Here is a 26,201-nt window from a genome sequence, read left to right on the forward strand (position 1 = left end):
TTAAAAATTACAGGCTGGGCGTGGTGGCTCACACCTGTAATCCTAGCACTTTGGGAGGCTGAGGCGGGAGGATCACGTGGTCAGGAGTTCAAGACCAGCCTGGCCAACATGGTGAAACCTATCTCTACTAAAGATGCAAAAAGTTAGCTAGGTGTGGTGGCGTGCTCCTGTAATCCCAGCTACACAGGAGGCTGAGGCAGAATCCCCGGAACCCAGAAGGCGGAGGTTGCAGTGAGCCAAGATCGTACCATTGCACTCCAGCCTGGGGAACAGGACAAGATTCCATCTCAAAAAAAAAAAAAAATCTAAACAAATAAAAGCAAGAAATGGCAAACTCTGTCCTCATGGTTTTTGTTCCCGACCTGCTTGTCTTTCTTTACTTTTCTGCAGTCTGATTTCATCCCCACCATTTTATTAAGCATGCCCTTTCTGGGATCATCATTGACCTCTTAACTTTTTTTTTTTTTTTTTTTTTTTGAGACCAAGTCTCACTCAGTTGCCCAGGCTGGAGTGCAGTGGCGCCATCCTGGCTCACTGCAACCTCCACCTCCCAAGTTGAAGCAATTCTACTTCCTCAGCCTCCCAAGTAGCTTGCATTACAGGGGCACGCCACCACATCCCACTAATTTTGTATATCTAGTGGAGATGGGTTTTTGTGCTGGCTCATGGCAACCTCCGCCTCCGGGGTTCAAGCAGTTCTCCTGTCTCAGCTTCCCAAGTAGCTTGCATTACAGGGGCATGCCACCACGCTCCACTAATTTTGTATATCTAGTATAGATGGGGTTTCACCATGTTAGCCAGTCTGGTCTTGAACTCCTGACCTCTGGTGATCCATCTACCTTGGCTTCCCAAAGTTCTGGGATTACAGGCATGAGCCACTGCACCCGGCCGTCCTCTTAACTTCTAAGACCAGTTATATCTCTGTTCAGTCCTTATTATACTTAGTATCTTCCTGTATATTTGCCATCACTGATCAGCCCCTCCTTGAAATTCATTTTTCCTGATTTCTGCAGCACCTGTCTTTCTTGGTTCTTCTACCTGTCTAACCGCTTCACCCTTTTGTCTGGTTCTAGTGGCTAGACCTATGCCATAAGGACATCCTCAGTTGAAAGTGTTTGAGCCTATCAAATTTACCATTACTGAAACCACACTGTTTGTCTCTTCCAACAAATACCCACATCCCCATCTCAGACCTACTACTTTTTGTTTAGTTTCATGGTATCACATGTATTCAGTTTCCCAAGCTTGAAACCATAAGATCATCTTCAACTCTTAAACTTGTTCCTTAATTCCAAACCCTATGGACTGTAAGCCTAAAACCCTCTTAAGTCCATTCTCTGCTCTCTCATTGTTTTATTTTGTTTTTTCCAGTAAAGACAGGGTCTGTTGCCCAGAGTATGAGTGCGGTGGCATGATCATAGCTCATTGCAGCCTTGGACTTCTAGGCTCTTGCAATCCTCCTGCCTCAGCCCTCCAAGTAGCTAAGATTACAGGTGCATGCCACCAGGCCTGGCTTATTTTTATTATTTTTTTGTAGAGATGGGGTCTCGCTATATTGCCCAGGCTAGTCTCAAACTCCTGGCTTCAAGCAATCCTCTCACCTCAGCCTCCTGAAGCACTGGGATTACAGTCATGAGCCACTATGCCCAGCCCTGCATTCTTATTCTTACTACATTAATTCAAGCTCTATTCCTTTGTTTAATTGTTGCAGTAATCTACCTGTTCTTCCTGTCTCTGATCCTTTGTATTATAGTCCTCCTGATTACTATGATTAGTTCCTCTATTAGGAATTATCAATTGCTTAAAAATATTTGATAGTCTCCCTTTACCTTATGATTAAGTCCTGATACCTTAGCATCAATTTTTAGGGACATCATCATCTGACATCAAATAAACCTTCAGCCTCAGCTCCTCCCCTGTTGCTGTAGTTCGTCTTGTGCTTCAGCCAGACTAATTATAATAACTGTTGTTTATGGGACACTTGTGTGGCAGCACCTTCCGTCACCTCCTTCTTTGACGACTTCTCTAGGCCAGCTTAAGTTCTTCCTTCTCCGTATTCCCATGTTTAGCTTGCCTCTGTGGTGACACTTATCACCAGGTATTTTAATGCTGCCTTTGTTCCCAGAGTCTTGCTATGTGGCCTCTGCCCTGCTCTCTGTGCACAATAGACACACAGTAAATGTTTTTTGAATACTTAACAGTCCTTATGAAATTGTACCTTCCGGCCCGGGTGCGGTGGCTCAAGCCTGTAATCCCAGCACTTTGGGAGGCCGAGGCGGGTGGATCACGAGGTCAAGAGATTGAGACCATCCTGGTCAACATGGTGAAACCCCGTCTCTACTAAAAATACAAAAAATTAGCTGGGCATGGTGGCACGTGCCTGTAATCCCAGCTACTCGGGAGGCTGAGGCAGGAGAATTGCCTGAACCCAGGAGGCAGAGGTTGCGGTGAGCCGAGATTGCGCCATTGCACTCCAGCCTGGGTAACAAGAGCGAAACTCCACCTCAAAAAAAAAAAAAAAGAAAGAAAGAAATTGTACCTTCCTATCACTTTTGTGCATTAAACATCCTACATTTTAAAATATTTTCTCATGTTACATTCTTCATTCTTTTATCATTTTCTTACTGTCTTCCCAAACTTTTCTGGTGTCTATTTCTCCATTGTCAATTGTGGTGATTAAAATTGGACATGATATTCAAATTAGGATCTCTGAAAATTGCAGGGTAGAAAATGTCTTCTGGCCCTTACAAGCTATGTTTCTTTTCTTTTCTGTTTTTTTTTTTTTTTTTTTTTGAGATGGAGTATCACTCTGTTGCCCAGGCTAGAGTGTGGCTCACTGCAACCTCCACCTCCCAGGTTCAAGCAATTCTTCTGCCTCAGCCTCCCGAGTAGCTGAGATTACAGGCACCCGCAACAACGCCCAGCTGATTTTTGTGTTTTTAGTAGAGACAGAGTTTCACCATGTTGACCAGGCTGGTCTTGAACTCCTGACCTCAGGCGATCTGCCCACCTCAGCCTCCCAAAGGGCTGGGATTACAGGCGTGAGCCACCACACCTGGTCTGCTATGTTTCTTTTAACATAGTGTAATGTGTTTGCATTTGGCCAGTATTTCTCCATCTTCATTTTTATTTTTAGTATTTTTGCACTTAAGTATAGCATCTTGACTTTTCATTGGGTTTTGTTTCTAAGGGACAGATGTTTTAAAATTGTCACAGTAATTTTTAATTTTTTAATCTGTTTTCCAGAATATCAATAACTTTCCTTGTTTAGCATTATCTTCACATCTAAGCACGTGATCGGTTCCTTCCATTAGATAGATCTTCCTAAGAATGGCATAAAATCCAAGGCCATTAATGACTGCTCTTTGGGTGTCACTTTCAAGCTACTTGTATTTTAACAACCCCATACTTTCTCGGTTTGTAATTGAGAACATAATATAAGACAGAATAAAATAACTCACTGAAAGTGGGGGAGATTCGTGTGGTAACGGAATCAGTCTCTCTCTCTTTATCGCATGCATACATACCTGACTGCATATATTCATCTTGTGACATTTACTCTACTCTGTGCTTGGCACTATGCTGTCACTTTCCTCTTATCTGTTACTTAGGAAAATAACTAAATGGATCTGACATTATTGTTCAGTAGAAAACTATAGCGATTGCTTCATGATATTTAATACTCTTGCAAGCAGTTAGATCATTTGATATAGCATTTTTCTAGGTGTCGATGTTAAACTGATGAGTTGCTAACTTCCGGGGATATTGTTTTTTAGAGACGGAGACATTGTCTAGCCCCAAATTTCAGGAAATAGTCATCAAGAATCTGGAGTTTACTATCTGTGTATGTCTAGTAGTTAGTATCATCCTTGACAATTTCATGGCATTGGGGCAAAAATAAGTGATAAATAAAGTATATGCTTTCACTCAGGCTGGGAAAAGGTGCATGTTGACAGATGAGCAAGTGTTGGATTATAAGACAAGGGAACATTAACACTGTTACGGAATTTCAGAGAATGGAGGAACTAAAACAGGCTAACGTTGTTGAAAATGACTTCATACAGGAAGCTGATTTTTTAAAAAGGAAGCTAGGTGTGGTGGCTCACACTTGTAATCCCAGCATTTTGGGAGGCTGAGGTGAGAGGATTGTATGAGCCCAGGAGTTCCAGACTAGACCCGCCTAGGCAACATGGCAAGACCCTGTCTCCTTACACACAAACGTTTTTTTAATGAGCTGGCACGCCCCCTGGGAGGTGATCCCAGCTGCTTAGGAAGCTGAGACAAGGATTGCTTGAGCCCAGGGGGTCAGGGCTGCTGTGAGCCATGATTGTGCCACTGCACTTCAACCTAGGTGACAGAGCAAGACGCTGTCTCAAAAAAAAAAAGAAGTTATTTTTAAAATAAAAAAGGATAAGATTTTGATACAGGCAGTTCCTCATGGAACACAACATACACAAAAGCAAAGCTGTTTTTGATACTTTTGAATTTGTGTTCATTTGTCAGAAACCATGATTTAGTTCTTCCTTGTCTTATTCCTAGGAATGGTTCATACTCATGCAGCCTATGTGTAAATACCCCCGTGGTCCTTCTAATCATCTAACCTGAAATTAGCACTCAGGAAAATATCTGTAAAGACCAGTCTGTGAACCAGTGAGCATGGGTAGACACATTATACTTTGCCCAGCAAAACATGGAAGATTGCCAGTGATCAGATTTTTAAAACTGCCAATATTTTACAAAATTTATATATTATACAATTTTATAATAACTGCTCTCTTCCATTTTGGAATAATCCTTGCTTTCAAGTGTGCTGTGGGTGCATCCTCGTGTCTGCATTTATACTTTCTTTCCTAGTCTTCACCATACCCAAGAACTGCTCTATGAGAGCACCAAAGATTTTCTGCAACTCAGATCTGAAAACCAAAATAAAGAGAAGTCATGGATGCTTGAAAAAGATCATTTGATGTCAACGATTAAGCAATACAGGATGCAGTGTAAGAAGAAAGAAGATAAAGTTGGAAAAGTGTTGCCTGTTACGCATGAGAGTCATCATGCCCAAAGTGAATATATTAAGGTAATGTCCTTATGTCTTTTTTTTTTTTTTTGAGACGGAGTTTCGCTCTTGTTTCCCAGGCTGGAGTGCAATGGCACGATCTCGGCTCACCGCAACCTCCGCCTCCCGGGTTCAGGCAATTCTCCTGCCTCAGCCTTCTGAGTGACTGGGATTACAGGCACGCACCACCATGCCCAGCTGATTTTTTGTATTTTTAGTAGAGACGGGGTTTCACCATGTTGACCAGGACGGTCTCGATCTGTTGACCTCGTGATCCACCCGCCTCGGCCTCCCAAAGTGCTGGGATTACAGGCTTGAGCCACCGCGCCCGGCTGTCCTTATGTCTTAAAGAAGTTATTTATTTTTCCGGAAGAGTTGAAGGAATTCCAAATAACCTACAATTTGTAATATAAGATCCATGCAGTCCAGGAAGCTATTGGAGCAGCTACAAGAGCTTCCTCAAGAACTAGGTTTCGAAGAACAGCTGATCATTACAGTGTTTGAGGATTTAAAATATTCGACTTGTTGATTCATTCATTCAACAAATATTTATTGCACTCCTGTTATGGATTAGGCTCCAGAGTTACAGTAATAAATAATCTAAACAAGGTCTGCCCTCATGGTGTTTATACTTTAATGGGTGAGAAAAAAACAGAAACATTAACAAATAACTAAGAAAATTGTAGATTAGGCCGGGTGTCATGGCTCACATCTGTAATCCTAGAACTTTGGGAGGCTGAGGTGGGTGGGTCACCTGAGGTTAGGAGTTCGAGACCAGCCTGACCAACATGGTGTGAAACCCCGTCTCTACTGAAAATACAAAAATTAGCTAGGCATGGTGGCAGGTTCCTGTAATCCTAGCTACTTGGAAGGCTGAGGCAGGAGAATCACTTGAACCCAGGAGGCAGAGTTTGTAGTGAGCCGAGATAATGCCATTGCATTCTGTCTTGGGCGATAGAGTGAGACTGTGTCTCAAAAAGGAAAAAAAAAAAAAAAAAGACTTTGGGAGACTGAGGAGGGTGGATCATGAGGTCAGGAGATCAAGACCAGCCTGGCCAACATAGTGAAACCCCATCTCTACTAAAAATACAAAAAATTAGTCAGGCATGGTAGCGGGCACCTGTAATCCCAGCTACTTGGGAGGCTGAGGCAGGAGAATCTCTTGAACCAGGGAGGCAGAGGTTGCAGTGAGCCAAGATCGCCCACTGCACTCCAGCCTGGGTGACAGAGCAAGCCTCTGTTTCAAAAAAAAAAAAAAAAAGTGGTATTCAGGGAATAAAAGAATTACATGAAGACTATATGAAGTTGCTGGAAGTCAATTGTATTAACAGAAGGAACGCACAGGGACACTCTCTTATATCTAGTGTTTTTGTTCAGACCTGAAAAATGGGACTAAGCTTGCCATACAGACCTTGAGGAAGAGCATTCCTGGCAGAGGGAAAAGCAAATTTATAGGCCTGGAGTATGTTCAAGGAAATGGAAGGCTGGTGTCACGGTTGTAGAGGAATAAGTAAGGAGGAAGTGGTATGCTCTTTAAGAAGGCAGGGTCAGCAGCAGCCCATCGTGGAGGGCCTTGTGCATCATGGTACGAAGTGTGAATTTAGCTCTCAGAAGTGTTATGTCCTTGAAGGATTGTGTGAAAGAAGTAACATGGGCCAGGTGTGGTGGCTCCTGCCTGTAATCCCAGCACTTTGAGGGCCGAGGCAGGCGGATCACAAGGTTAGGAGTTCAAGACCAGCCTAGCCAACATAGTGAAACCCTGCCTCTACTAAAAATACAAAAATTAGCTGGGCATGGTGACGCACACCTGTAGTCCTAGCTACTCAGGAGGCTGAGGCAGGAAAATCACTTCAACCTGGAAGGCAGGGGTTGTGGTGAGCCGTAACACCACTGCACTCTAGCCTTGGCAACAGAATGAGACTCCATCTCAAAAAAAAAAAAAAAAAAAAAAAAAAGTAACATGATCTAATTTGGGTTTTTAAAAGATCATTTTAACTGCTCAATAGAGCATGTATAGTAAGTGTTGTTGCTGTTCATACTTCTTCCTTTTTAAAGAAGAAGTTTAGAAATGTAGCCCAAAACATATATTGTAATGTCTTACTTGGGACAGCTTCTGAGCTCCATTGTCTGACTCTTTTCAGAGCCAAAAATATTTGTTTGAATTTCTACTGTGTACGTTTTCAAATAAGGGCTTAAGAGACTAGTCTCGAAGTAGGAGATTTTCAGATGTTCCTCAAAGTTCTTGTCATCTGGTTCCTTAACACGTTTTGTACCTTTGGAAATCTCTTGTTTTTCTTTCTTTCTTTATCTAAGTGCTATTTGAATTACCTAAATTGTAGAACTGATTATTAATGGTTTTTGTCACTTTGGCTTGCAGTCCCTAAAAGATAAGTTAGTACAAGAGAAAAAGCTGTCCAGTATGTACCAAGAGCAGTGCATTTCCTTAGAAGAAGAACTTGCCCGAATTCGTGAGGAAGAGGGAATGAGGAGAGAGATCTTCAAGGTACAAAATTGTCTGCCACTGATAATGGAGTAGGAAGTGCAGATGGCTTGGGAAAGCGCTTCCGTCACCTTCATAATTAAGTGCCTTCCCATTCCCCGTATTTAGGATCGCACGAACAAGATGGGGAAGCGTTTACAGATAATGACAAAACGCTACGAAGCATTGGAGCAGCGACGTATCTTGGAAGTCGAAGGCTTTAAGACAGATGTTAAGGTTCTCCGACAGAAACTGAAAGGCTTGGAGCAAATGTTGTATAAGGTAACCGTTTATCCTGAACTGCCACAAGGGAGAAAAGAGGTGGAAGTGAGGGAACATTGGGTCACGAGTGTTCCTTAAAAGAAGGATGTGCTGTTTCCCTGCTGGTAGACACTAACAGATCACCATCTTTAAGCCTCCCTGAAAATTAGTTCAACAAGTACATGCTAGAGAGAAAATAAAAATACCCTGAAATCATTAAATGACTGCATCATGAATACTTCCATGTAAGCTAAACTTAACAGAAATTGTCATCCCTCCTAATTCAAGAAGTAGATTAAAGAATCATGTCTGTTTTACAGTTGGGGAAAGTGAGTAATTGAGTGATAGAGTAATTTTTTCCAGCAGACACAGCTTTTTAGAATACAAGTTGCCTCAAGAGCCTTCTTAATGAGATTTAGCCAGTTAGCCTGTGTTCCAAGCAAGGTTCGTTACAGAAAAGAGGAGATGCCTGCTTTCATTCTTTGACAAATTTACCAGTAGTGTTGCTTATTCTGGTCTCTTACTCCTCCATTGTTCATCGATCTCTATTTCAAGGCTCCTTTATTGTATGGGAAGGAGTTTCACGAGATTTCTGCCTTAATTCTACATTTTCTCTCTTTAGTTAGCCACTGAACAAACTAAGGATGGAATTTATCTTATGTACTCAAAATCTCATAAAAAGGAGCCAGCACAGCTGTCTTTTTGACTGATATCTCTGCCCATGTCTTCTTCTTCTTTTTTTTAATCAAATCCCTAGGTAACAGTTAATACCCTGGCAAATCAGGATCTCGCCATTCTGTGTGAAGTCCGTGACAGCAATAGACGGGCACATAAGATACAAGGAGAATTGAAGAATCTTAAGTCCAAAGTGTTTGGTCTGGAGAATGAACTTAGAGTCTGTTGATGTCTCCGTTTGGAAGTGGCCCCCATTTGGAAGAGGTGGGCTTCTTGAAACCTGAGGACAAGGTCATCTGCTGCCAGAAAATGTAGACCTGAGCTGACTAGAGTGGTGGCATTCATTACTATAGAGACAGGGTGAAGAATCAGGGACCACTAGGAAAGCTTTTCTTGCATACTCAGCTTGCTTTATCACTTTTGCTGTCCTTTTAACATTTGTGAGGCGTGGGGGCCTGGTCCCAAATGACTGAGAAGCTTTCATTATTTATCCCATCTGTATTGACAGGTTTTTGGGGTTTTTTAGAAGACAGTGATGATGAAAGCTTAGGAAGAAGGTATTTTGCAATCAGCTTGGCTGAGTGGCCGTGGGAAGAACACTTTTCCTAAAGAGAGAGAAGCCCTCACGGAGGCTGCCTTTCTCCCGAGCTCAGGGAGAAGTCAGCACATCACAGCTGGTCACATTGGAGTGGGCTCTCATTCTATTTCGCCTTCTGTCATGCGCAGAACCTCAATTACATTTTTGGGCAATTTCATGGTGTTTCACTAGAGGGCGCTAGAGACTCTACGCGAACAAAATGTCCATCTGGAAAAACAAAGGAGACGCTGGCAAGGGTGAATGAAACAAATGATCCTTACATGGAAAGTTTGATACTTTATCAGTAACATGGCTTTTTAAAAATGATGTATCTATTTTAAATTAACTATTTTCAATAAAATATTTCATTCAAAGGATTCTATTTGAGTTTTCTGTACCTTCTTCTCAATGCTATGTTTATGCTTTGTTAATGACTCACACAGCTCAGTCTCCTCTCTTGTTCTATGGCCTCTGCTGTACAAGTTTGTTTTTTGTTTTTTGTTTGTTTGTTTGTTTTGAGATAGGGTTTTGCTCTTGTTGCCCAGGCTGGAGTGCAGTGGTGCAATCTTGGCTCACTGCAAACTCCGCCTCCCAAGTCAAGTGATTCTCCTGCCTCAGTCTCCCAAGTAGCTGGAATTACAGGCACTCACCACCACACCCACCTAATTTTTTTTTTTTTTTTTTTTTTTTTTTTTTTTTTTTTTTAGTAAAGACAGGGTTTCACCATGTTGGCCAGGCTGGTCTTGTACACCTGACCTCAGGTGATCTACCCGCCTCGGCCTCCTCTCTAATTCCAAAAATTAGAGAATTTGGGAGTAAGAAAGAACTTTAATTTTTCTTCTTTTTTTATGTTTTATTTTTTATTTTATTTTTTTAATAGAGATAGGGTTTCACCATGTTGGTCAGGCTGATCTTGAACTCCTGACCTCGTGATCCCACCCACCTCAGCCTCCCAAAGTGCTGGGATTACAGGCGTGAGCCACCACGCCTGGCCAAACCTTAAATATTATATACTCCAACTTACTTAAAAATAATTGAGACCTACTACCAGTGACCTCAGCAATCAGTTGATAATGTTTCTGACATCCTGGTCTCAATTCTAATGACATTCATCTTTATATTAACCACCCACTGGTGTGGCCACTCTTTAAATCTCACAATCAGTTAAAACTATCACCAAGAAGCAGCATAAAATAGAGGAAAGGGTACAGGCTTTGGAGAACCACGGGTCTAGATTGAGTCACACCTCTTACTAAAATTCTCCAGGCTCTACTCTCTTTGTCTGTAAAAGAGACAAAAAGCTACCTGTTTCAGCAGGGAGATTGTGAGGATTAGGAAGGAAAATCTAGTATCCAGAGTATATAAAGAGCTCTTACAACTCAATTAAAAACAAACACACAATTTTAAAATGCGCCAGGGATCTGCACAGACATTTCTCCAAAAAAGATACACAGATGGCCAATTCGTACATGGAAAGATGCTTAACATTAAGGAAATGGAAACTAATGCTCACTAGGATGGCTCTGATCAAAAAGTCCGTAACAAGGGTGGATAAGGATGTGGAGAAACGAGGCCTCATAGATTGCTGGTGAGATTGTAAAATGGTGCTTCCCCTTCGAAAAACAGTCTGGCAGTTCCTCGAAAAGTTAAGCATAGAGTTACCATATGACCCAGCAATTCCACTCCTTAAGTATATACCCAAGATAAGTAAAAAATACACCCACACAGCAGGGCACAGTGACTCACACTTTGGGAGGCTGAGGTGGGTGGGTCACCTGAGGTCAGGAGTTCAAGACCAGCCTGGCCATCATGGTGAAACCTCATCTTTAAAAAAAAACACCCCCACAAAATCTTGTGCATAGATGTTCATAGCAGTATTATTAATAATAGGCCCAAAGTGGAAACCATCCAAATCTCCATAAGCTGGTGAATGGATAAACAGAATGCGGTATACCCATATAATGGAGTATAATCAGCCATGGGAAGGAATGACATAGTGATACATACTATTACATGGGGAACCTTGCAACATTCTGCTAAGAAGGCAGAAATCGAAGGCCACGTATTATGTGATTCCCATATACATGAAACATCCAGAATAGGCAAATCCATGAGGAAAGTAGATTAGTGGTTGCCAAGGGCTGAGAAGAGTGGGCAATAAGGAGTGACTGCTAATGGGTACGTGGTTTCTTTTTAAAGTGTTGAAAATATTCTAGAATTAGTGATGATGGTTGTCAAACTGTGAAGATACTTTAAAAACCACTGAATTGAATGCTTTAAAAAGGTGAATTTTATGGTATGTGGGTTATATATCAATTTTTTTTGAGATGTGGTCTCGCTGTCATCCAGGCTGGAGTCCAGTGGCTCAATCTTGACTCACTGCAGCCTCAACCTCACAGGCTTAAGCTATTCTTCAACCTCTGCTCCCTCAGTAGCTGGGACTACAGGCACGTGCCACCATGCTCAGCTAACTTTTGTATTTTTTTTGTTAAGGGGATTTGCTATGTTGCCCAACCTGGTCTTGAACTCCTGGGCTCAAGCAATCCTGCCCTGGCCTCCCAAAGTGCTGGGATTATAGGCATGAGCCCCCACACCCAGCCTATATCAATTTAAAAACAAAGCAAAACAAAACAAAAAACCTCCATGAGATGGCTTAGTCTGGTGCCTAGTATATAGTAGGCATTCAGTTACAATTAGCTATTACCTGTATTTTGGCTTCAATTGACTTATCAATTGCTCACCCACTGCCAATCGGATCCCATGATGTATTTAATGCAATTCATTTCTTCATTCAGTAATTTATTTCTTAAGTGCTATTTATTTTGTTTTGTTTTTCAAGAAACAGTGTCTTGCTCTGTTGCCCAGGCTGGAGGGCAGTGGTACAATCAAAACCCACGCCATTTTGAACTCCTGGGCTCAAGCAATCCTCCCACTTCAGCTTCCCAAGTAGCTAGGACAACAGGTGCATGCCACTACACCTGGCTAATTAAAAAAAAAAAAAAAATGTACAGGTAGAGTCTCACTCTGTTCCCAGGCTGGTCTCGAGCTCCTAACCTCAAGCAGTCCTCCTGCCTCAAACTCCGAAAATGCTGGGATTACAAGCATCCCACTGTACCTGGCCCCTTAAGTGCTTTTTATGTTCTAGAAATTATGCTAGATCTTAAATTTACAGAGAACATTATAACACTTGTCCTCCAAAGGTTGGTGGAGAAGATAAACATAGAAAAACCTCAGTAATGAAGTGCAGTGCTATTGGTGCTCTCTATAGAAAGCAACAGAGAAGGTGACTCACAGAAGTTGCATGTGAACTGAACTTCAAAAGTGAATTGACAGAAGCTGGACCTTGTAGGCAGAGGGACAACATGTATGAAGACATTGAAGAACAGAATGTTTGGGGAAATGCAAGTGCAGGAGACAGAGCTGTGTAATATTAGACATAAGAAATGGCGTGAAATTTCATTTAATACAATTATGCAAACCTGTTAAATATTCCAAGATGCTTTGAATCAATTGAAAATGTTTGGGTTTACTTAAAACTAGAGAAAAACAACTTAATAAGAATCTGAAATGTTTTGTGATATAAAGTCATGCATAAAAATAATTTGAAGTGCAAACTCATTTCTTAAAAAATTAGGGGCAAGGGAGTCAGGGTGTGGTGGCTCACGTCAGTAATTTAGTAATCCCAACAGTTTGGGAGGCCGAGGCTTGCTAGAGCCCAGGAGGTCCACGCCTGTCTGGGCAACATGGCAAAAACCCATCTACAAAAACTACAAAAGTTAGCTGGGTGTGGTGGCGCACATCTGTAATCCCAGCTACTTGGGAGGCTGAGGCAGGAGGATCATTTGAACCTGGGGGGGTTGAGGCTGCAGTGAGCCATGTTTGCACCTCTGCTACAAAACAAGACTCTCTCAAAGCAGGCGAGGGGGTAAGAAGTACCATGAAAGAATAAATATATGAAATGTTTATTTCCTGGTAAATCTTTGTAAATTTCAGATTAAGCTAAGGCACAATCACTTAATTCTAGGATTTATTGCAGTATCTGCAGGAACAAATCAAAGGATAGTGGAAAGGATCTTTGAAAAGCACCATCATCATTTGCTCTGCCTTTTAAACTTTGTATTTTAACCACATATGTGAGTAACTTGGTAATAAGTCACCTTTTTATCCATATAAATTATGTGATTTCTCACAACATAAAATAGCCTCTGGCTATGTTATTTTTGGTCCAGTCTTATGATTCTCACTGCCTCTCCACCCACTCCACATTAGTTGGGCTACTAAGACTTAACGGTAATATTTGCAACATAGCAGATTGCACTATTATCACTCACTGTATCTAGGAACAGAAGGAAAAAGATAGCGCTGTCCTCATCCAGAAGAGAAATTCAGGGTCTAAGCCAGGCGTCCCCAAACTACGGCCCGCGGGCCGCATGCGGCCCCCTGAGGCCGTTTATCCGGCCCCCCGCCACACTTCAGGAAGGGGCACCTCTTTCACTGGTGGTCAGTGAGAGGAGCACAGTATGTGGCGGCCCTCCAACGGTCTGAGGGACAGTGAACTGGCCCCCTGTGTAAAAAGTTTGGGGACGCCTGGTCTAAGCTAAAGGGAGACATTGAGAGGAAAGAAGAAGGGACAGATTTGCAATCATTTAGAGGTAGAATGGTCATCCTATCTTTGTGATGGATGAGATGTGAGTCAGGGAAGAGTTAAGGAGGTGGGAAGATAGCTTGAGCCCAGAAAACTCGGGGACTGAGACCAATCTGGGTAACACAATGAGACCTTGTCTCAACAACAACAAAATTAGGCAGGCATAGTGTCGCGCACCTGTAGTCCTAGCTACTCAGGAGGCCAAGGAGGGAAGAGTGCTTGAGTCCAGGACTTTGAGGTTGCAGTGAGTTATGATCATGCCACTGAACATCAGCCTGGGCAACAGAGGGAGACTGTATCTCAAAGGAAAAAAAAAGGGATAATTCTCTAACTTCAAAGTTTCTGGCTTGAAGTGCCACATGTCCAGTGACACCATTAAGTGAGCTTCAATGTAAAGGACAAGCAGCCTGTTTCTAGTAAACGAGGGAATACAGATCTGGAAGGTAAGTTAGGATTAAAGATTTGGAATTCTAACAGATAGAAGGTAATTGGATGTGGATGAGATCCGAGATGAAAAGCATAAAGAGAAGAGAAGAGAGTCAAAGAGGGGAAACCTTAATAGTAAGAGGAGGGGTGGCCAGTAAGAAAGGAAAGGTCTGAATAACAAGAACATAGTGTTCTGGAAACTCAGGGACTGAGAACTTCAACAAGCCAGTGGTTGGGAGCATTGTCAAATGCTCTAGAAGAATCATGTAAATTAGAATTGAGGTTTGGGATTTAGCAGCAGGTGAATTTAGAGCAATTTCTTTGAAGTAGAGATGAAAGTTGGCTTACATTAGGTTGAGGGATGAGGCCAGAAGGAAAACGGGAAATAGCTTCAGAGTTGATAAAGCCAAAAAGAGTTTTGATAGTTTTAGGCTGGGGAAGACTTCATCATATTTGCAGGCTAAAAGGGAAAATCCAGAGGAAGGAACTGAAGACAGAAGAGTGAGAAGGGTTGCTAAGTAAGAGGCTAGGGGGGAATGAGCACTGGTACTGATGCGTGCATTAAGAGCGTATGAGTTAGCATAAAAACTCTAAAGGGGTAACTACCCTGTTTTCACAGAGGAAATAAAGTCAAGTCCTCCACTGAAAGCAAGATAGGGCGTTGATGTGATGGGGAGCTTGAGGAGAAGAGCGAACATTGGAAAGATTGAAGGGAGCTGGCAGGGGACGAATGATAGAGTTGTCAGGAGTAGGTCTTGATGAACGATTTATTGCGTTGAACTGCCTCCCAGGGAAAAAGTGTCTAGGATCGCAGCGAGTCACAGTCTGCTTCATCTGCCCTTCTAACTCCCTAAGTAGGTAAGGGCACAGAGCCAAAACAGAGCTAGAATAGGCAGAGCAGCAGAAAAAAAGGCAGGTGAAGAGATAGAGCTGGAAGGAGGGTTTGGCTGCGAAGTGAAAGGAAGCTCTGCAAAGAAAACATTTTGGAAGGGCGTTTTAAATCTCTCTTCGTGAAATCATTGCTTTATGAGCTTAAGCTGTGAAATAGTCCACTCCTGGGCTGGTTGGAAGCTTATTTTCAAGTTAGCCATACAAAAAGCAACTGTGAACACAACCTAGACTTCTAGAGATTAATTACATAATTGCCTCACATTTAAGATGACATCACAGCGCACCCGTGTTATTGTCTGTAGGAAATCCCTCATTTCGGAGATGATGCCCTTCTTGGGGAAACTACTAGATGAGAATATTCACATCCTAAGTGAATGCAGGCACCTATGTAGGTGCCTGTGGAGTCAGCTTGTCACTGAGAAACCCACCATTCTTGCCAGAACAGCCTTCTGGGAACTCGACCTCCAAGTAGCAGCTATGATTGCTTGTGTTTGCAGATCTTAGCTCTCTCTTTGCCTCTTCAGCTACCTGGCCTATTTTTTTCGAGCTGAGCCAGCCACTCCATTTTTTAAAAAATTAAGGCTGGGCACAGTGGCTCTTGTCTGTAATCCCAGCACTTTGAGAGGTCAAGGCAGGAAGATCATTTGAAGCCAGAAGTTTGAGACCAGCCTAGGGACATAGTGGGACTCCACCTCTACAAAAAACAGAAAAAACTATCTTGGTATTGTGGTGCACACCTACGGCCCCAGCTATGTGGGAGGCTGAGGCAGGGGGATCGCTTGAGCCCAGGAGGTTGAAGCTGCAGTGAGCTATGATCAGGCTACTGCACTCTAGCCAGGGCTACAGAGTGAAACCCCATCTCTTAAAAAAAAGTTTTAAAAAATAATTAATTAAATAACTTGTGTTGACACATGAACAGAATAGACTCATATATGTATGAGTCAATATAATAGATACGTCTTGAGTTGTTCTGCTAAACATCTATTTTTTTCAGTTTGGATAAATATTTATTTTCTTCTCCTTGATGATTCAGCTCATCTTTCTATTTTTTTAGATAATTGTAGATTCACATGAGGTTCTAAGAAATAGTACAGTGATCTTCTGCACACTTTGCCCAGTTTACCCCCAATCAATGACTCCCTCCTTTTCTCCTAGTCTGCAGCTAGTGAGTCCTGGTAGTTCTGGACTGGACCACAACGTTTGTGATTAGCCTTGTGTTGCCTTGTGACATTTTCCTCCCCTTGGGCTCACAGTTGTCATATCCTCAGAGTTTAACAACAGCAGTGCTGATTTGAATTCATTTTTTATTTTTTATTTTTTTTGAGATGGAGTTTCGCTCTTGTTACCCAGGCTGGAGTGCAATGGCGCGATCTCGGCTCACCGCAACCTCCGCCTCCTGGGTTCAAGCAATTCTCTTGCCTCAGCCTCCCAAGTAGCTGGGACTACAGGTGTGTGCCACCATGCCCAGCTAATTTTTGTATTTTTAGTAGAGACGGGGTTTTACCATGTTGACCAGGATGGTCTCGATCTCTTGACCTCGTGATCCACCCGTCTCGGCCTCCCAAAGTGCTGGGATAATAGGTGTGAGCCACCGCGCCCGGCCCAGCAGTGCTGATTTTAAATGAACAATTTCAATATTGCTTACGTTGACTCTTCCAGAGTCTCTTAATTGGCAGCCTTGCCTTGGCATTTGGGGAGGATAACTAACATTAAACACAGGGATCCAAATTAGGAATAAACCTAAGTAGTATTGTCATTCACATTTTTGTAGGATTTCATTTGGCCCAAAGCTCAGTAATCAGTGCAGACTGAACCGGTGTGCCTGAGGTTTTTTTTTACTTAAATTAGAGAGATGGAGAAATAACATTCCTCATGCTAGCCTCATCTCTTGTGTCACTCCCCAGGCTGGGCCAGCACCTGATAAACTTCTGTGGAAAACAGCTGTGTTCTCTGTGTGCAGACAGGTTCTCTTGCTTGTTTCATGTCAAAGCAATGAACTCCTTCCCCAAAAAAATGACCTTAGGAAACTCTTCTTTCTCTACGTGTTCTCTGCTCATTTCCTAAAGCCAGACTCTTTTGTCCTCATCTTTGAGATTCAATATTTCTTCCCCTACCCTTTTTGTTTGTTTGTTTGTTTGTTTGAGATGGAGTTTCACTCTTGTTGCCCAGGCTGGAGTGCAAAGGCACAATCTTGGCTCACCACAACCTCCACCTCCCAGGTTCAAGCAATTCTCCTGTGTCAGCCTCCCGAGTAGCTGGGATTACAGGCGCCCACCGCCACACCTGGCTAATTTTGTATTTTTAGTAAAGATGGGGTTTCTCCGTGTTGGTCAGGCTGGTCTCAAACTCCCAACCTCAGGTGATCTGCTTGCTTGGGCCTCCCAAAGTGCTGGAATTACAGGCATGAGCCACCACACCCGACCCCCACTTTTAGTTCTTTATTGATGTTAAAACTTTACATCGAGATGGAGCCTCACTGTATTGACCAGGCTGGTCTCAAATTCTTGGCCTCGAGTGATTTTCCTGCCTCAACTTCCCAAAGTGCTGGGATTACAGGCATGAGCCGTGGCACCAGGCTGGATTCTGTATTTCACCTTGAGTCAGTCGGACTCACCTCTCTCCTATTTGGGTGCTTCCCACCCAGCCTCCTGCCCTTGCCTCCTGAGTGTTGATCATGAGCCGGCTGCCTGTCCATCCATGCACTGGCACTGCCTCTGGCTCTCCCTGCTTCTTAGGTCTCTGTCCTAGTCTGACTTCTGTGCCTGCTGCACTTGCCTGCTCCTGGCCTCTGATTCCGCTTCTGCTTGTCCCACCAGTTTTGGTTTTTCCAGGAGTTTGACTCGGGGCTCTTTTCACAAGGCACCCCTATCCTCTCCTGAGGTGTTGGCATTCCTCTCCATGATGCTACCTGTGACTCTCCTTTACAGTGAGAATGCTGCGGGGTTTCCTTTCCTATAGGTCTCTAAAGGCTGGAGAAATCTCCCTTGAGAATAGTGTGGCATTTAAAGGAAAACCTTTCTGAAAGCAATATACTCATCTTAGAAAGCTGACATAACACTAGGATCTGAAAATGTAGAGCAAAGGACATCTGACCTAGATTATGAAAATAATTCAGAAACTGATGTGAAGTCTCTGAGGTCACTTTCTACATTCTCTGAAGGAAAACTCAGAGTGTGAAATATCTCCTGTAAACACCTGGATAACACCTGGAATGCCACAATGCAAGGCTTTACCAGGCACATCTCCTACTGGCCTGCTCTGGCAGCCCTCTTTTGAGGGTAAGACACCTGGCTGAAGAGCAGAATCCTCATCAAGGAAGAAGAATCTTTGTTATGTAATTAATTTTTGATACAGGGTCTCACTCCGTCACCCAGGCTGGAGTGCAGTGCAGATCACTGCTCACTGCAGACTCTACCTTCTGGGGTCAAGCAACCAGCTCACCTCAGCCTCCCAAAGTGTTGGGATTACAGGCATGAATTCAATGCCCTGGGGCGTCTAAAAGATTCTTCTGCCTTGGCAGGGTGTAGTGGCTCATGTCTGTAACCCTAGCACTTTGGGAGGCTGAAGTGGGAAAATTGCTTGAGCCCAGGAGTTTGAGACCAGCCTGGGCAACATAGCAAGACCCCATCTCTACAAAAAATTAAAGTTAAAAATATGTCACCAAGGACTAGGCACAGTGGCTCACATCTATAATTCCAGCATTTGGGAGGCCAAGGCAGGCAAATCACTTGAGGCCAGGAGTTTGAGACCAACCTGGCCAACATGGCAAAATTCCATTTCTACTAAAAATACAAAATATTAGCCAGGTGTGGTGATGCACACCTGTAGTCTCAGCTACTTGGAAGGCTGAGGCACGAGAGTTGCTTGAACCCAGAAGGCAGAGGTTGCAGTGAGCCAAGATTGCACCACTGCACTCCAGCCTGGGTGACAGAGCAAGACCACGTCTCGAAAAAAGAGGGAAAAAAAATTTAGCCAGGCATAGTGGTACATGCTTGTAGTCCGAGCCGCTCAGGAGGCTGAAGGAGGGAAAAACGCTTGAGCCTAGAAGGTTGAGGCTGGAGAGAGCCACAGATTGTGCCACTGCACTCCAGCCTGCATGACAGAGAAAAAAAAAAAAAAACCACAAAACAAAACAAATACACCTGTCTTGACCACCTCCACCACCACCCACACACCGTGTAAGTGGCAAACATATGCGAGACTAGGAAAACAAAATAGAAAACTTCACCCCATGACTGTGTAGTTTCACCAACTGCCTTGTCCCAAATCGCTAAACTGGGTTCGTCTTCTTTCTTTATAGCTTAGCCAGTGAGGATGTTCTGTTTCAACCAGTTCTTGCAAACGGACTTTATTTTATTTTATTTTGTTTATTTTCTGTAGAGACGGGATCTTGCTATGTTGCCCACGCTGGTCTGAAACTAGTGGGGTCAGCCTCCCAAAGTGCTGGAATTACAGGCGTGAGCCACCGCGCTAGCCACCAAACTGACTTTAAATCAGACTCCTTCGCTCGGAGTTTTTAACCTAGGAATGAGATGGGAGCCTGCACCGCTGCCGAAGGGTTCGGAAGTTATTTTTGTCCTCACCCTAACCCGTTCCCAATCCTGGACCAGCTCGGCTGTCATGGGGCTTGCCGCCTGCAGAGGGCGCTGAGGTAGAGGAGCAATGCTGCTCTTTTAATTTTCCCTCTCCAGGGCCAAGTTAAATTCCAGAGAGCCACATACAGTGGGGATTTTTGTTTTCTTTCTTCCATCCCCAGTCCGGGTGGCGGCAGAGCTCAAAGAGGAGTCTGTTCTGGGGAAAAGACGGCGTCTGCCTCTCTCTTGAACCAGCCCTGATCAAATCCCAAGCAGCCGGTCCTTAGATAACACGGCTGAGAAACCTGAAACCAGCAGCTCTGCCTCTCATCAGCGCCCAGCATCACCGTCTGGAAACTGAGACGCGCCGCTGAGATGCCACAGTGATTGAGTGTTAAGTGGCAGGGCCGGGGTTCCCGCAGCAGAGTTTATAGGCCTGGACCTATGAACTTACACAAAGAAGGTTTTCAGGAAGTCTGTCTGGGGCTTGAGCACTTGAGCTGTTTTGAGGCGCTCAGCACATGTACCCGGCTTTAGGACCATGGTTCCTCCCAAGCCAAGCCATGAGGTAGGTTAATACAGCCGTGCGCTCCACTTACCTGGGCTGCGGCGCTCCCCGCTGTGGATTCAACCGTGTTCGAGGCAAGGGGAGAAGAACATCCACGCCTCGTTTCTGTGTTCTTAGGGGAAGCATCCTTAAGTGAGTGGGCTTTCAAGTTGACAGAGCCTCGAATGAATGGGGAGTAAGGACATTCTAGATTACTACAGAGTATTGATTGAATGGCTTCTGGGCCAGAGCCTATAAAAGGAGTACAGATTATCAAATGCAGAAAAGGTGTGGTCATTGAAAAGCCATGTTAGGGGTTGGAGAAACTGTGAAGTCAGGAGTGAGGGGTGCATATGAGTTTCTTTCTTCAGGAGGAAAGAATAGTGGTAGGAAATCCAGCTTCACTGAGAGTCCTAGGGACCTATGCCTTGTTCTGAAAATGCTGAGACACACATCTGTGTGTGCTCAGACACCTGTATGTGTGTTGCTCAAAGTTTTAGGGAGGGACCAAGCCTGTGGGATGTGTCCTTGGGAGAAGAGAAGGAAAGACTAAGACTTCACTCAGAGGGATGGCACTACCCTGGCACCTTGGTGAGCCACACAGCTTCCAGGCATTAAACATGTGCCATGACTTGGGAGTGGGGACGAAGCTACTCAGAGCTGTGGGTCATTATGCCTTAGCTTCAGCTACAAATCCCCTCACTAGTATCTGTAGCAGAAGACTGCAGAGTGCAGACAGGAGAGTGCCTTTATAGAGAAGGGTGAGAGAATGTCTTTCTAGTGGAGTTTAGTGGTCAGAGAGAGGGGAGGTGGAGCTTTGGGGAGGCTCGTGTAAATGGTCTCAGCACCAACTAATGAGCAACCAAGAGCCCTGTTCACACTATCTCCTTCTGGGTGTGTCAGCAACAAAGAAAACCTTAGTGGTAGGAAAGAATTGATATTGCTCAGTTGAAAAGCCTGAAGAAGACAAAGATAATTTTTTTGACCTGAATGATTGTCTCTTGACTTGCTGGGGAATTCTCTCCCTGAGGGAGGAGGGCAGAAAGAGACATCGGAACAATTTGGAGGCATTCATAATGCAGATTGGAAGAGGAAGCAAGGCCCAGCCATAGATGCCAAACTTAGAACTTCAAAGCACATAGTTCTGGTTTGGGTCGCCCCTCAAGGTTTGCTGAGGATGATATTAACAACTCACATGCTTGGGAGTGAGATGAAGTCAGAGGCTCTTAGTATGTGAATTGCCTGGGATTTTCCCCAGCGGATAAGCTTTATTTTGATCCTCAGCATAACATCTCTGCCCTCTCTTCATCTTTTCTTTGACTCCCCTCATCTGATTCCTTTGACTCTTTACCATGCAATCTTGAACGTGTTCTTCTATAGGGATGCTTCTATAGCAATATTCATCTGTTTCCCAGTCTAGTTTGCAAAATTACTTAGGACCACAGATGGAGAAACTGAGGCTTGAAATTTTGCCAGAGCTCATACCATTCTTTCCGTCAACTGAAGGGAAGAGCCCAACTGCTTGGAAAAGCAGAAGTGGCCAAAAAGAAGCATTCAGTGGGGATTTCCATCCTCTTCTGGGATTAGCCTCCATAATAGCAAACCGTGCAGAAAGATCTGTGAAAGACGGACTCATGGAAGGAGGGCTAGGAAAAAGGATCTCTTCTATAAAGAGCAGGGCAGGCAGCATCGGTGAGGGTGGGAAGGGGGAAGTTGAGAAGAATGATCATGTGGCTGAGTGAGTTATGGATGTGCTGAAGGTGAGCTCAGAGTTTCCGGAGTGAATACACTGCTGCAGGGGAACTTCTAGGGGCATGTGCAAAGGGAAAAAAGCCCTGGATCTGAAGTTAGAAAGCCTGAGTCTGAGCCCTAAGAGACTGGTCACGTACATGACCTTGAGCAAGTTATTTAACATCTCTGAGCCTGTTTCTTTATCTGTAAAATGGAATCAGTGAAACGACAGTTTCCAGGATAGGTGATTTGCATGAGTTGAAAGAGAAGAAACAAATAAATGCTTGCCAGGATGGCCCTGGCACTTGGGGAACATGTATTTGTGCCTATCTCCAGCACCATTCTTTTTTTTTTTTTTTTTTTTTTGAGATGGAGTTTTGCTCTTGTTACCCAGGCTGGAGTGCAGTGGCACAATCTCGGCTCACCGCAACCTCCGCCTCCTGGGCGGAGTAGAGACGGGGTTTCACCATGTTGACCAAGATGGTCTCCATCTCTTGACCTCGTGATTCACCAGCCTCAGCCTCCCAGAGTGCTGGGATTACAGGCTTGAGCCACCGCGCCCGGCTTTTTTTTCTTTTTAAGACGGGGTTTCACCATGTTGGTCAGGCTGGTCTTGAACTCCCGACCTCAGGTGATCCGCCCACGTTGGCCTCCGAAGTGCTTGGATTACAGGCGTAAGCCACCATGCCTGGCCTCAGCACGGTTCTTTTATCTCTTAAAAATGGCCTCAAAATTTAGTAATTTCCATAGCCCCTAAAGATCCCCTTTTTTTCTGATATGAGAAAAAAAATTAAAACATTTTTCTAAAAAACTAAAAAAAAAAAAAAAAGATGGCCTCAAAGTAATGGAACACAGTCTGCCCAACACATACACAGGTATATATAGACAGGGATAAGATACATAGAGATAGAGATAGATAAGATATGAATATGGATGCAGATATGGAAGATCAGGCTGGAGAAGGAGGAAGTCTCTGGGTACAACTGAAAGAGGACCAGCAGGCTGAAGATCTGGTTCCAGTTCTGATTCTATCATTTATAGGTCATGTGAAGAAACTGAGGCTTGCAAAGTTTATCTGTAAATAGCAAAGGCTACCTCCCCATCTGTTCTCATGTGGTTGTGAGAAATAAAACACATGTAATATAGATGTAAAAATGCTCTGTAAGCTCAAAGGTGCTGCCTGATAATGTAGGTATCGGGTTTTAGGGAAAAGGATGGGTGGCACAGGGGTCACTGGAGTTACTGAGTGTATTTCAACATCCCTATAGAGTAGCATAAGACTTGCTCTGCATACACCACACCATACATATAGGTCACTAAACACCCTTCCCTTCTGAATTCACAAATCAGAATTTTCTGGTCCCTGTGCTAATCTTGACATATTTTAGAAAACTTCAGTCAACCTCTCTTACAATCTCTGTAATTTGGGAGAAGAACCTTTATGGTTTGACCTGCCCTGCCTCTGATGTTTTTTTTTTTTTTTTTTTTTTTTAAGGAGGAGGAATTTCTTTCGCTCTTGTTACCCAGGCTGGAGTGCAATGGCGCGATCTCGGCTCACCGCAACCTCCACCTCCTGGGTTCAGGCAATTCTCCCACCTCAGCCTCCTGAGTAGCTGGGATTACAGGCACACACCACCATGCCCAGATAATTTTTGTATTTTTAGTAGAGACAGGGTTTCACCATGTTGACCAGGATGGTCTCGATCTCTTGACCTCATGATCCACCCGCCTCGGCCTCCCAAAGTGCTAGGATTACAGGCTTGAGCCACCGCTCCCGGCCTGCCTCTGATATTCTTGCCAAGCAAAGACCAGGCCCTTCTACCATTATTGCAGGTGTATAATGGACATTATTTTTCCTTTTGGGTCCAATTTTTACAATGTGACCCTGGGCCATTTTGGGTCAGGTGCTGCAGCTGAAATGGGAGGGTGAAAGGACAGTGAAAACCATCAAAAGAACTGGTGAGTATCCAGGTAAATTCACACTGACAATGGACATTGGTGACAATATATTACGCTACTAAAATTTGCCACCATGATGCCTCAATCCATATACTTAGTTCTGGAGCTCAGCTAATTGGGAAATTCGGGCCTCAAAATTCAGATCTTCCCCTGTTGTAACATCACTAGGAGTCAAAAACGGGTGTGGGGCAAGCAGGGTCTGAATGTGAGGGATATCTCAGTGGCAACGTGTCACCCACAGCAGAGAAGGGAACAGAAGAGGGAGAGAGGAGAGCCACATTAATTTCCTGGCCTCTTTTCTCTTCAACAACTGGCACCCTCTCACCGTAAGCCAGAAAAGTTATGATCTACTCAAGTTATAAAAACGAAATAGAAATAAGAGGAGCACAAAAATCCAGAGGTACAAGGTGATCTCCTTCCTCTTCTAAATTTCTTTGGAATTCACTTTTGGACCAGAAATTTGGCCTTTAAAGTGTCAGGTTTCTTTCCTGTCGACTATCTTTTTTCCTCAACTAAACAGCATGCTCCCTGTTTTAAATCTCTCCCAGTTCCTACATAATAGACGCTTCGAGCATTTGGTTGACTGAAGTGATTGCATGAGCTTTCTCAGTCTGAGAAGAGAATTGTGGCAAGGCTGCCACCTGTTTCCATGACAAAGTGCTAAAAGTGACTCAGCCTAACACCCAGTTGGGTTGCCCTCAATGAGAGAGGGACTCTATTTACAGGGGCCCTGGTCACTTCCCACATGACTCAGCTGAGCTTGCACGGGCTGTGCACACGCCGGCTGCTCCTATCTTGGACTTGTGGAAACAAAGAAGAACATGAGAAGTGCAGGAGTCTGTGGCTTTGGAACTTCAGAGACCTTCCCCAGGGCCTGCAATTAGAGAATTGTCCTTTGGATCCACCTTTTGCTCAAAAACTACAGTGAAAGTTCTGGGAGATGTTTGCTCAAAGTGCAACCCTCATCCTCAAACCTTCCTAAGTGCTAAATGGACGTTGTACCACCCGCTGGAAATACAGCTCCCATTTTTGAAGCCTTACAGTGAGGTTAGGAAAACAAGACTCACACTCCAAGTAAGTTCCAACATAATCAGATGGTGAGACAGATGGCAAGTTCTACTAAAGCTCCAAGAAGGAAGGAGTTGCTTAGGGCTTGGCTGGCCCAAGAAAGCTTTATAGACTCTGAAATGGACCTTGGAGAAAGGGTACAAGTTGACCAACTAGAAAAGAGAATGTGTTGGAGGGCAGTGAATAAACTCATTTTAGCTGGAGCAGGTTTCACGTGGTCACCTAAAGCTGGAAAAGGTTCTGGAAGGCCTTGAATTCTGGATTTACAGGGTGCACCTTAATCAATAAGCACTGGAAGCCACTAAATATTTTTGAACAGGTGTGTAGATATACATGAGGTTTTGTTGTTGTTGTTTTGAGACAAGGTCTTGCTCTGTCACCCAGGCTGGAGTGCAGTGACATGATCATGGCTCACTACAGACTCACACTCCTCCTGCCTCAGCCTCCTGATAGGACTACAGGTGCGTGTCACCATGCCTGGCTTTTTATGAAGACCACCTGGTGGCAGTGGAGAGGATGAGATGGGAAGCCTGGAGTTGGGGAGGCTAATTAGGAAAAGTCCTGTAGCGATGTACAATGTCCAACTGCGGTGAGAACAGAGAAAAGGGAAACATAGCTCTCAATTCTGTGAGAACTTCCGTGTTGGAACAGTACTTGCGTGATATTAATTTGCTTTAAAAATGTCCAGGAAGACTTTGACCCCTTCTCTTTTCCCATAGTCTCCTGACCATTTTTTCCCAGAAGAGATAATGGAAAAGAAAACTGCAGTGTAACCTGCTGAATGACCTTGGGCAGTTCATTCTGCCCTTGATACTTTAATTATCTCATTTAAATCAGATAATAATGCTTTACCTGCCTGAAGGCAGAGGAGCGGAATATTGTGTTTTTTTGGTTTTGTTTTTGAGATGGGGGTCTCACTCTGTCGCCCAGGCTGGAGTGCAGTGCTGCAATCACGGCTCACTGCAGCCTTGACCTCCTGGAATCAAGGGATCCTCCCGCCTTGGCCTCCCAAAGTGCTGGGACTGTAGACGTGAGCCACTGTGCCTGGCTTATCTTGGTGATCTTTTCAACTTTAAGAGTGAGCTCCTTTCTTTTCTTTTCAAAATTCATTTTTGGAACCCTCCAGCAGATACTCTCTTCAAACAGCCATTCCTGACCAGTCTGGGAAAACTGCTTGCTGGGCGTCACCGTGGGTGCCTCTCGGAGATGTGGTTCAGGCTGGGGAGAAAGGTCTTCAAATCTCAGGTGGACGACGAAGCTATGTCGGAGTTAAGTGTCCAGTGATATCTCCCGACGAATATCACGTCTACTCTGG

The 26,201-nt window shown here is 44.0% G+C and overlaps 1 protein-coding gene across 4 annotated transcripts in view; it reads left to right on the forward strand.

Annotated features, from left to right (window-relative positions):
* Window positions 1-9,419, forward strand: part of CCDC77 (coiled-coil domain containing 77) — a 41,726-nt gene extending 32,307 nt beyond the window's left edge. For 3 of the 4 annotated variants that reach the window (XM_010345025.3, XM_010345028.3, XM_010345026.3), the window contains 4 exons: window positions 4,855-5,074; window positions 7,431-7,556; window positions 7,662-7,814; window positions 8,551-9,419. In XM_010345025.3, the coding sequence (XP_010343327.3) occupies window positions 4,855-5,074; window positions 7,431-7,556; window positions 7,662-7,814; window positions 8,551-8,697 (646 nt within the window). In that variant the 3' untranslated portion in view covers window positions 8,698-9,419. The remainder of the gene's footprint in view (window positions 1-4,854; window positions 5,075-7,430; window positions 7,557-7,661; window positions 7,815-8,550) is intronic. The other variant, XM_010345029.3, reaches the window with a different exon arrangement.
* The last annotated feature ends 16,782 nt before the right edge of the window (window positions 9,420-26,201 follow it).

This window comes from Saimiri boliviensis, chromosome 7 (assembly GCF_048565385.1).
Source record: "Saimiri boliviensis isolate mSaiBol1 chromosome 7, mSaiBol1.pri, whole genome shotgun sequence".
Taxonomy (NCBI): domain Eukaryota; kingdom Metazoa; phylum Chordata; class Mammalia; order Primates; family Cebidae; genus Saimiri; species Saimiri boliviensis.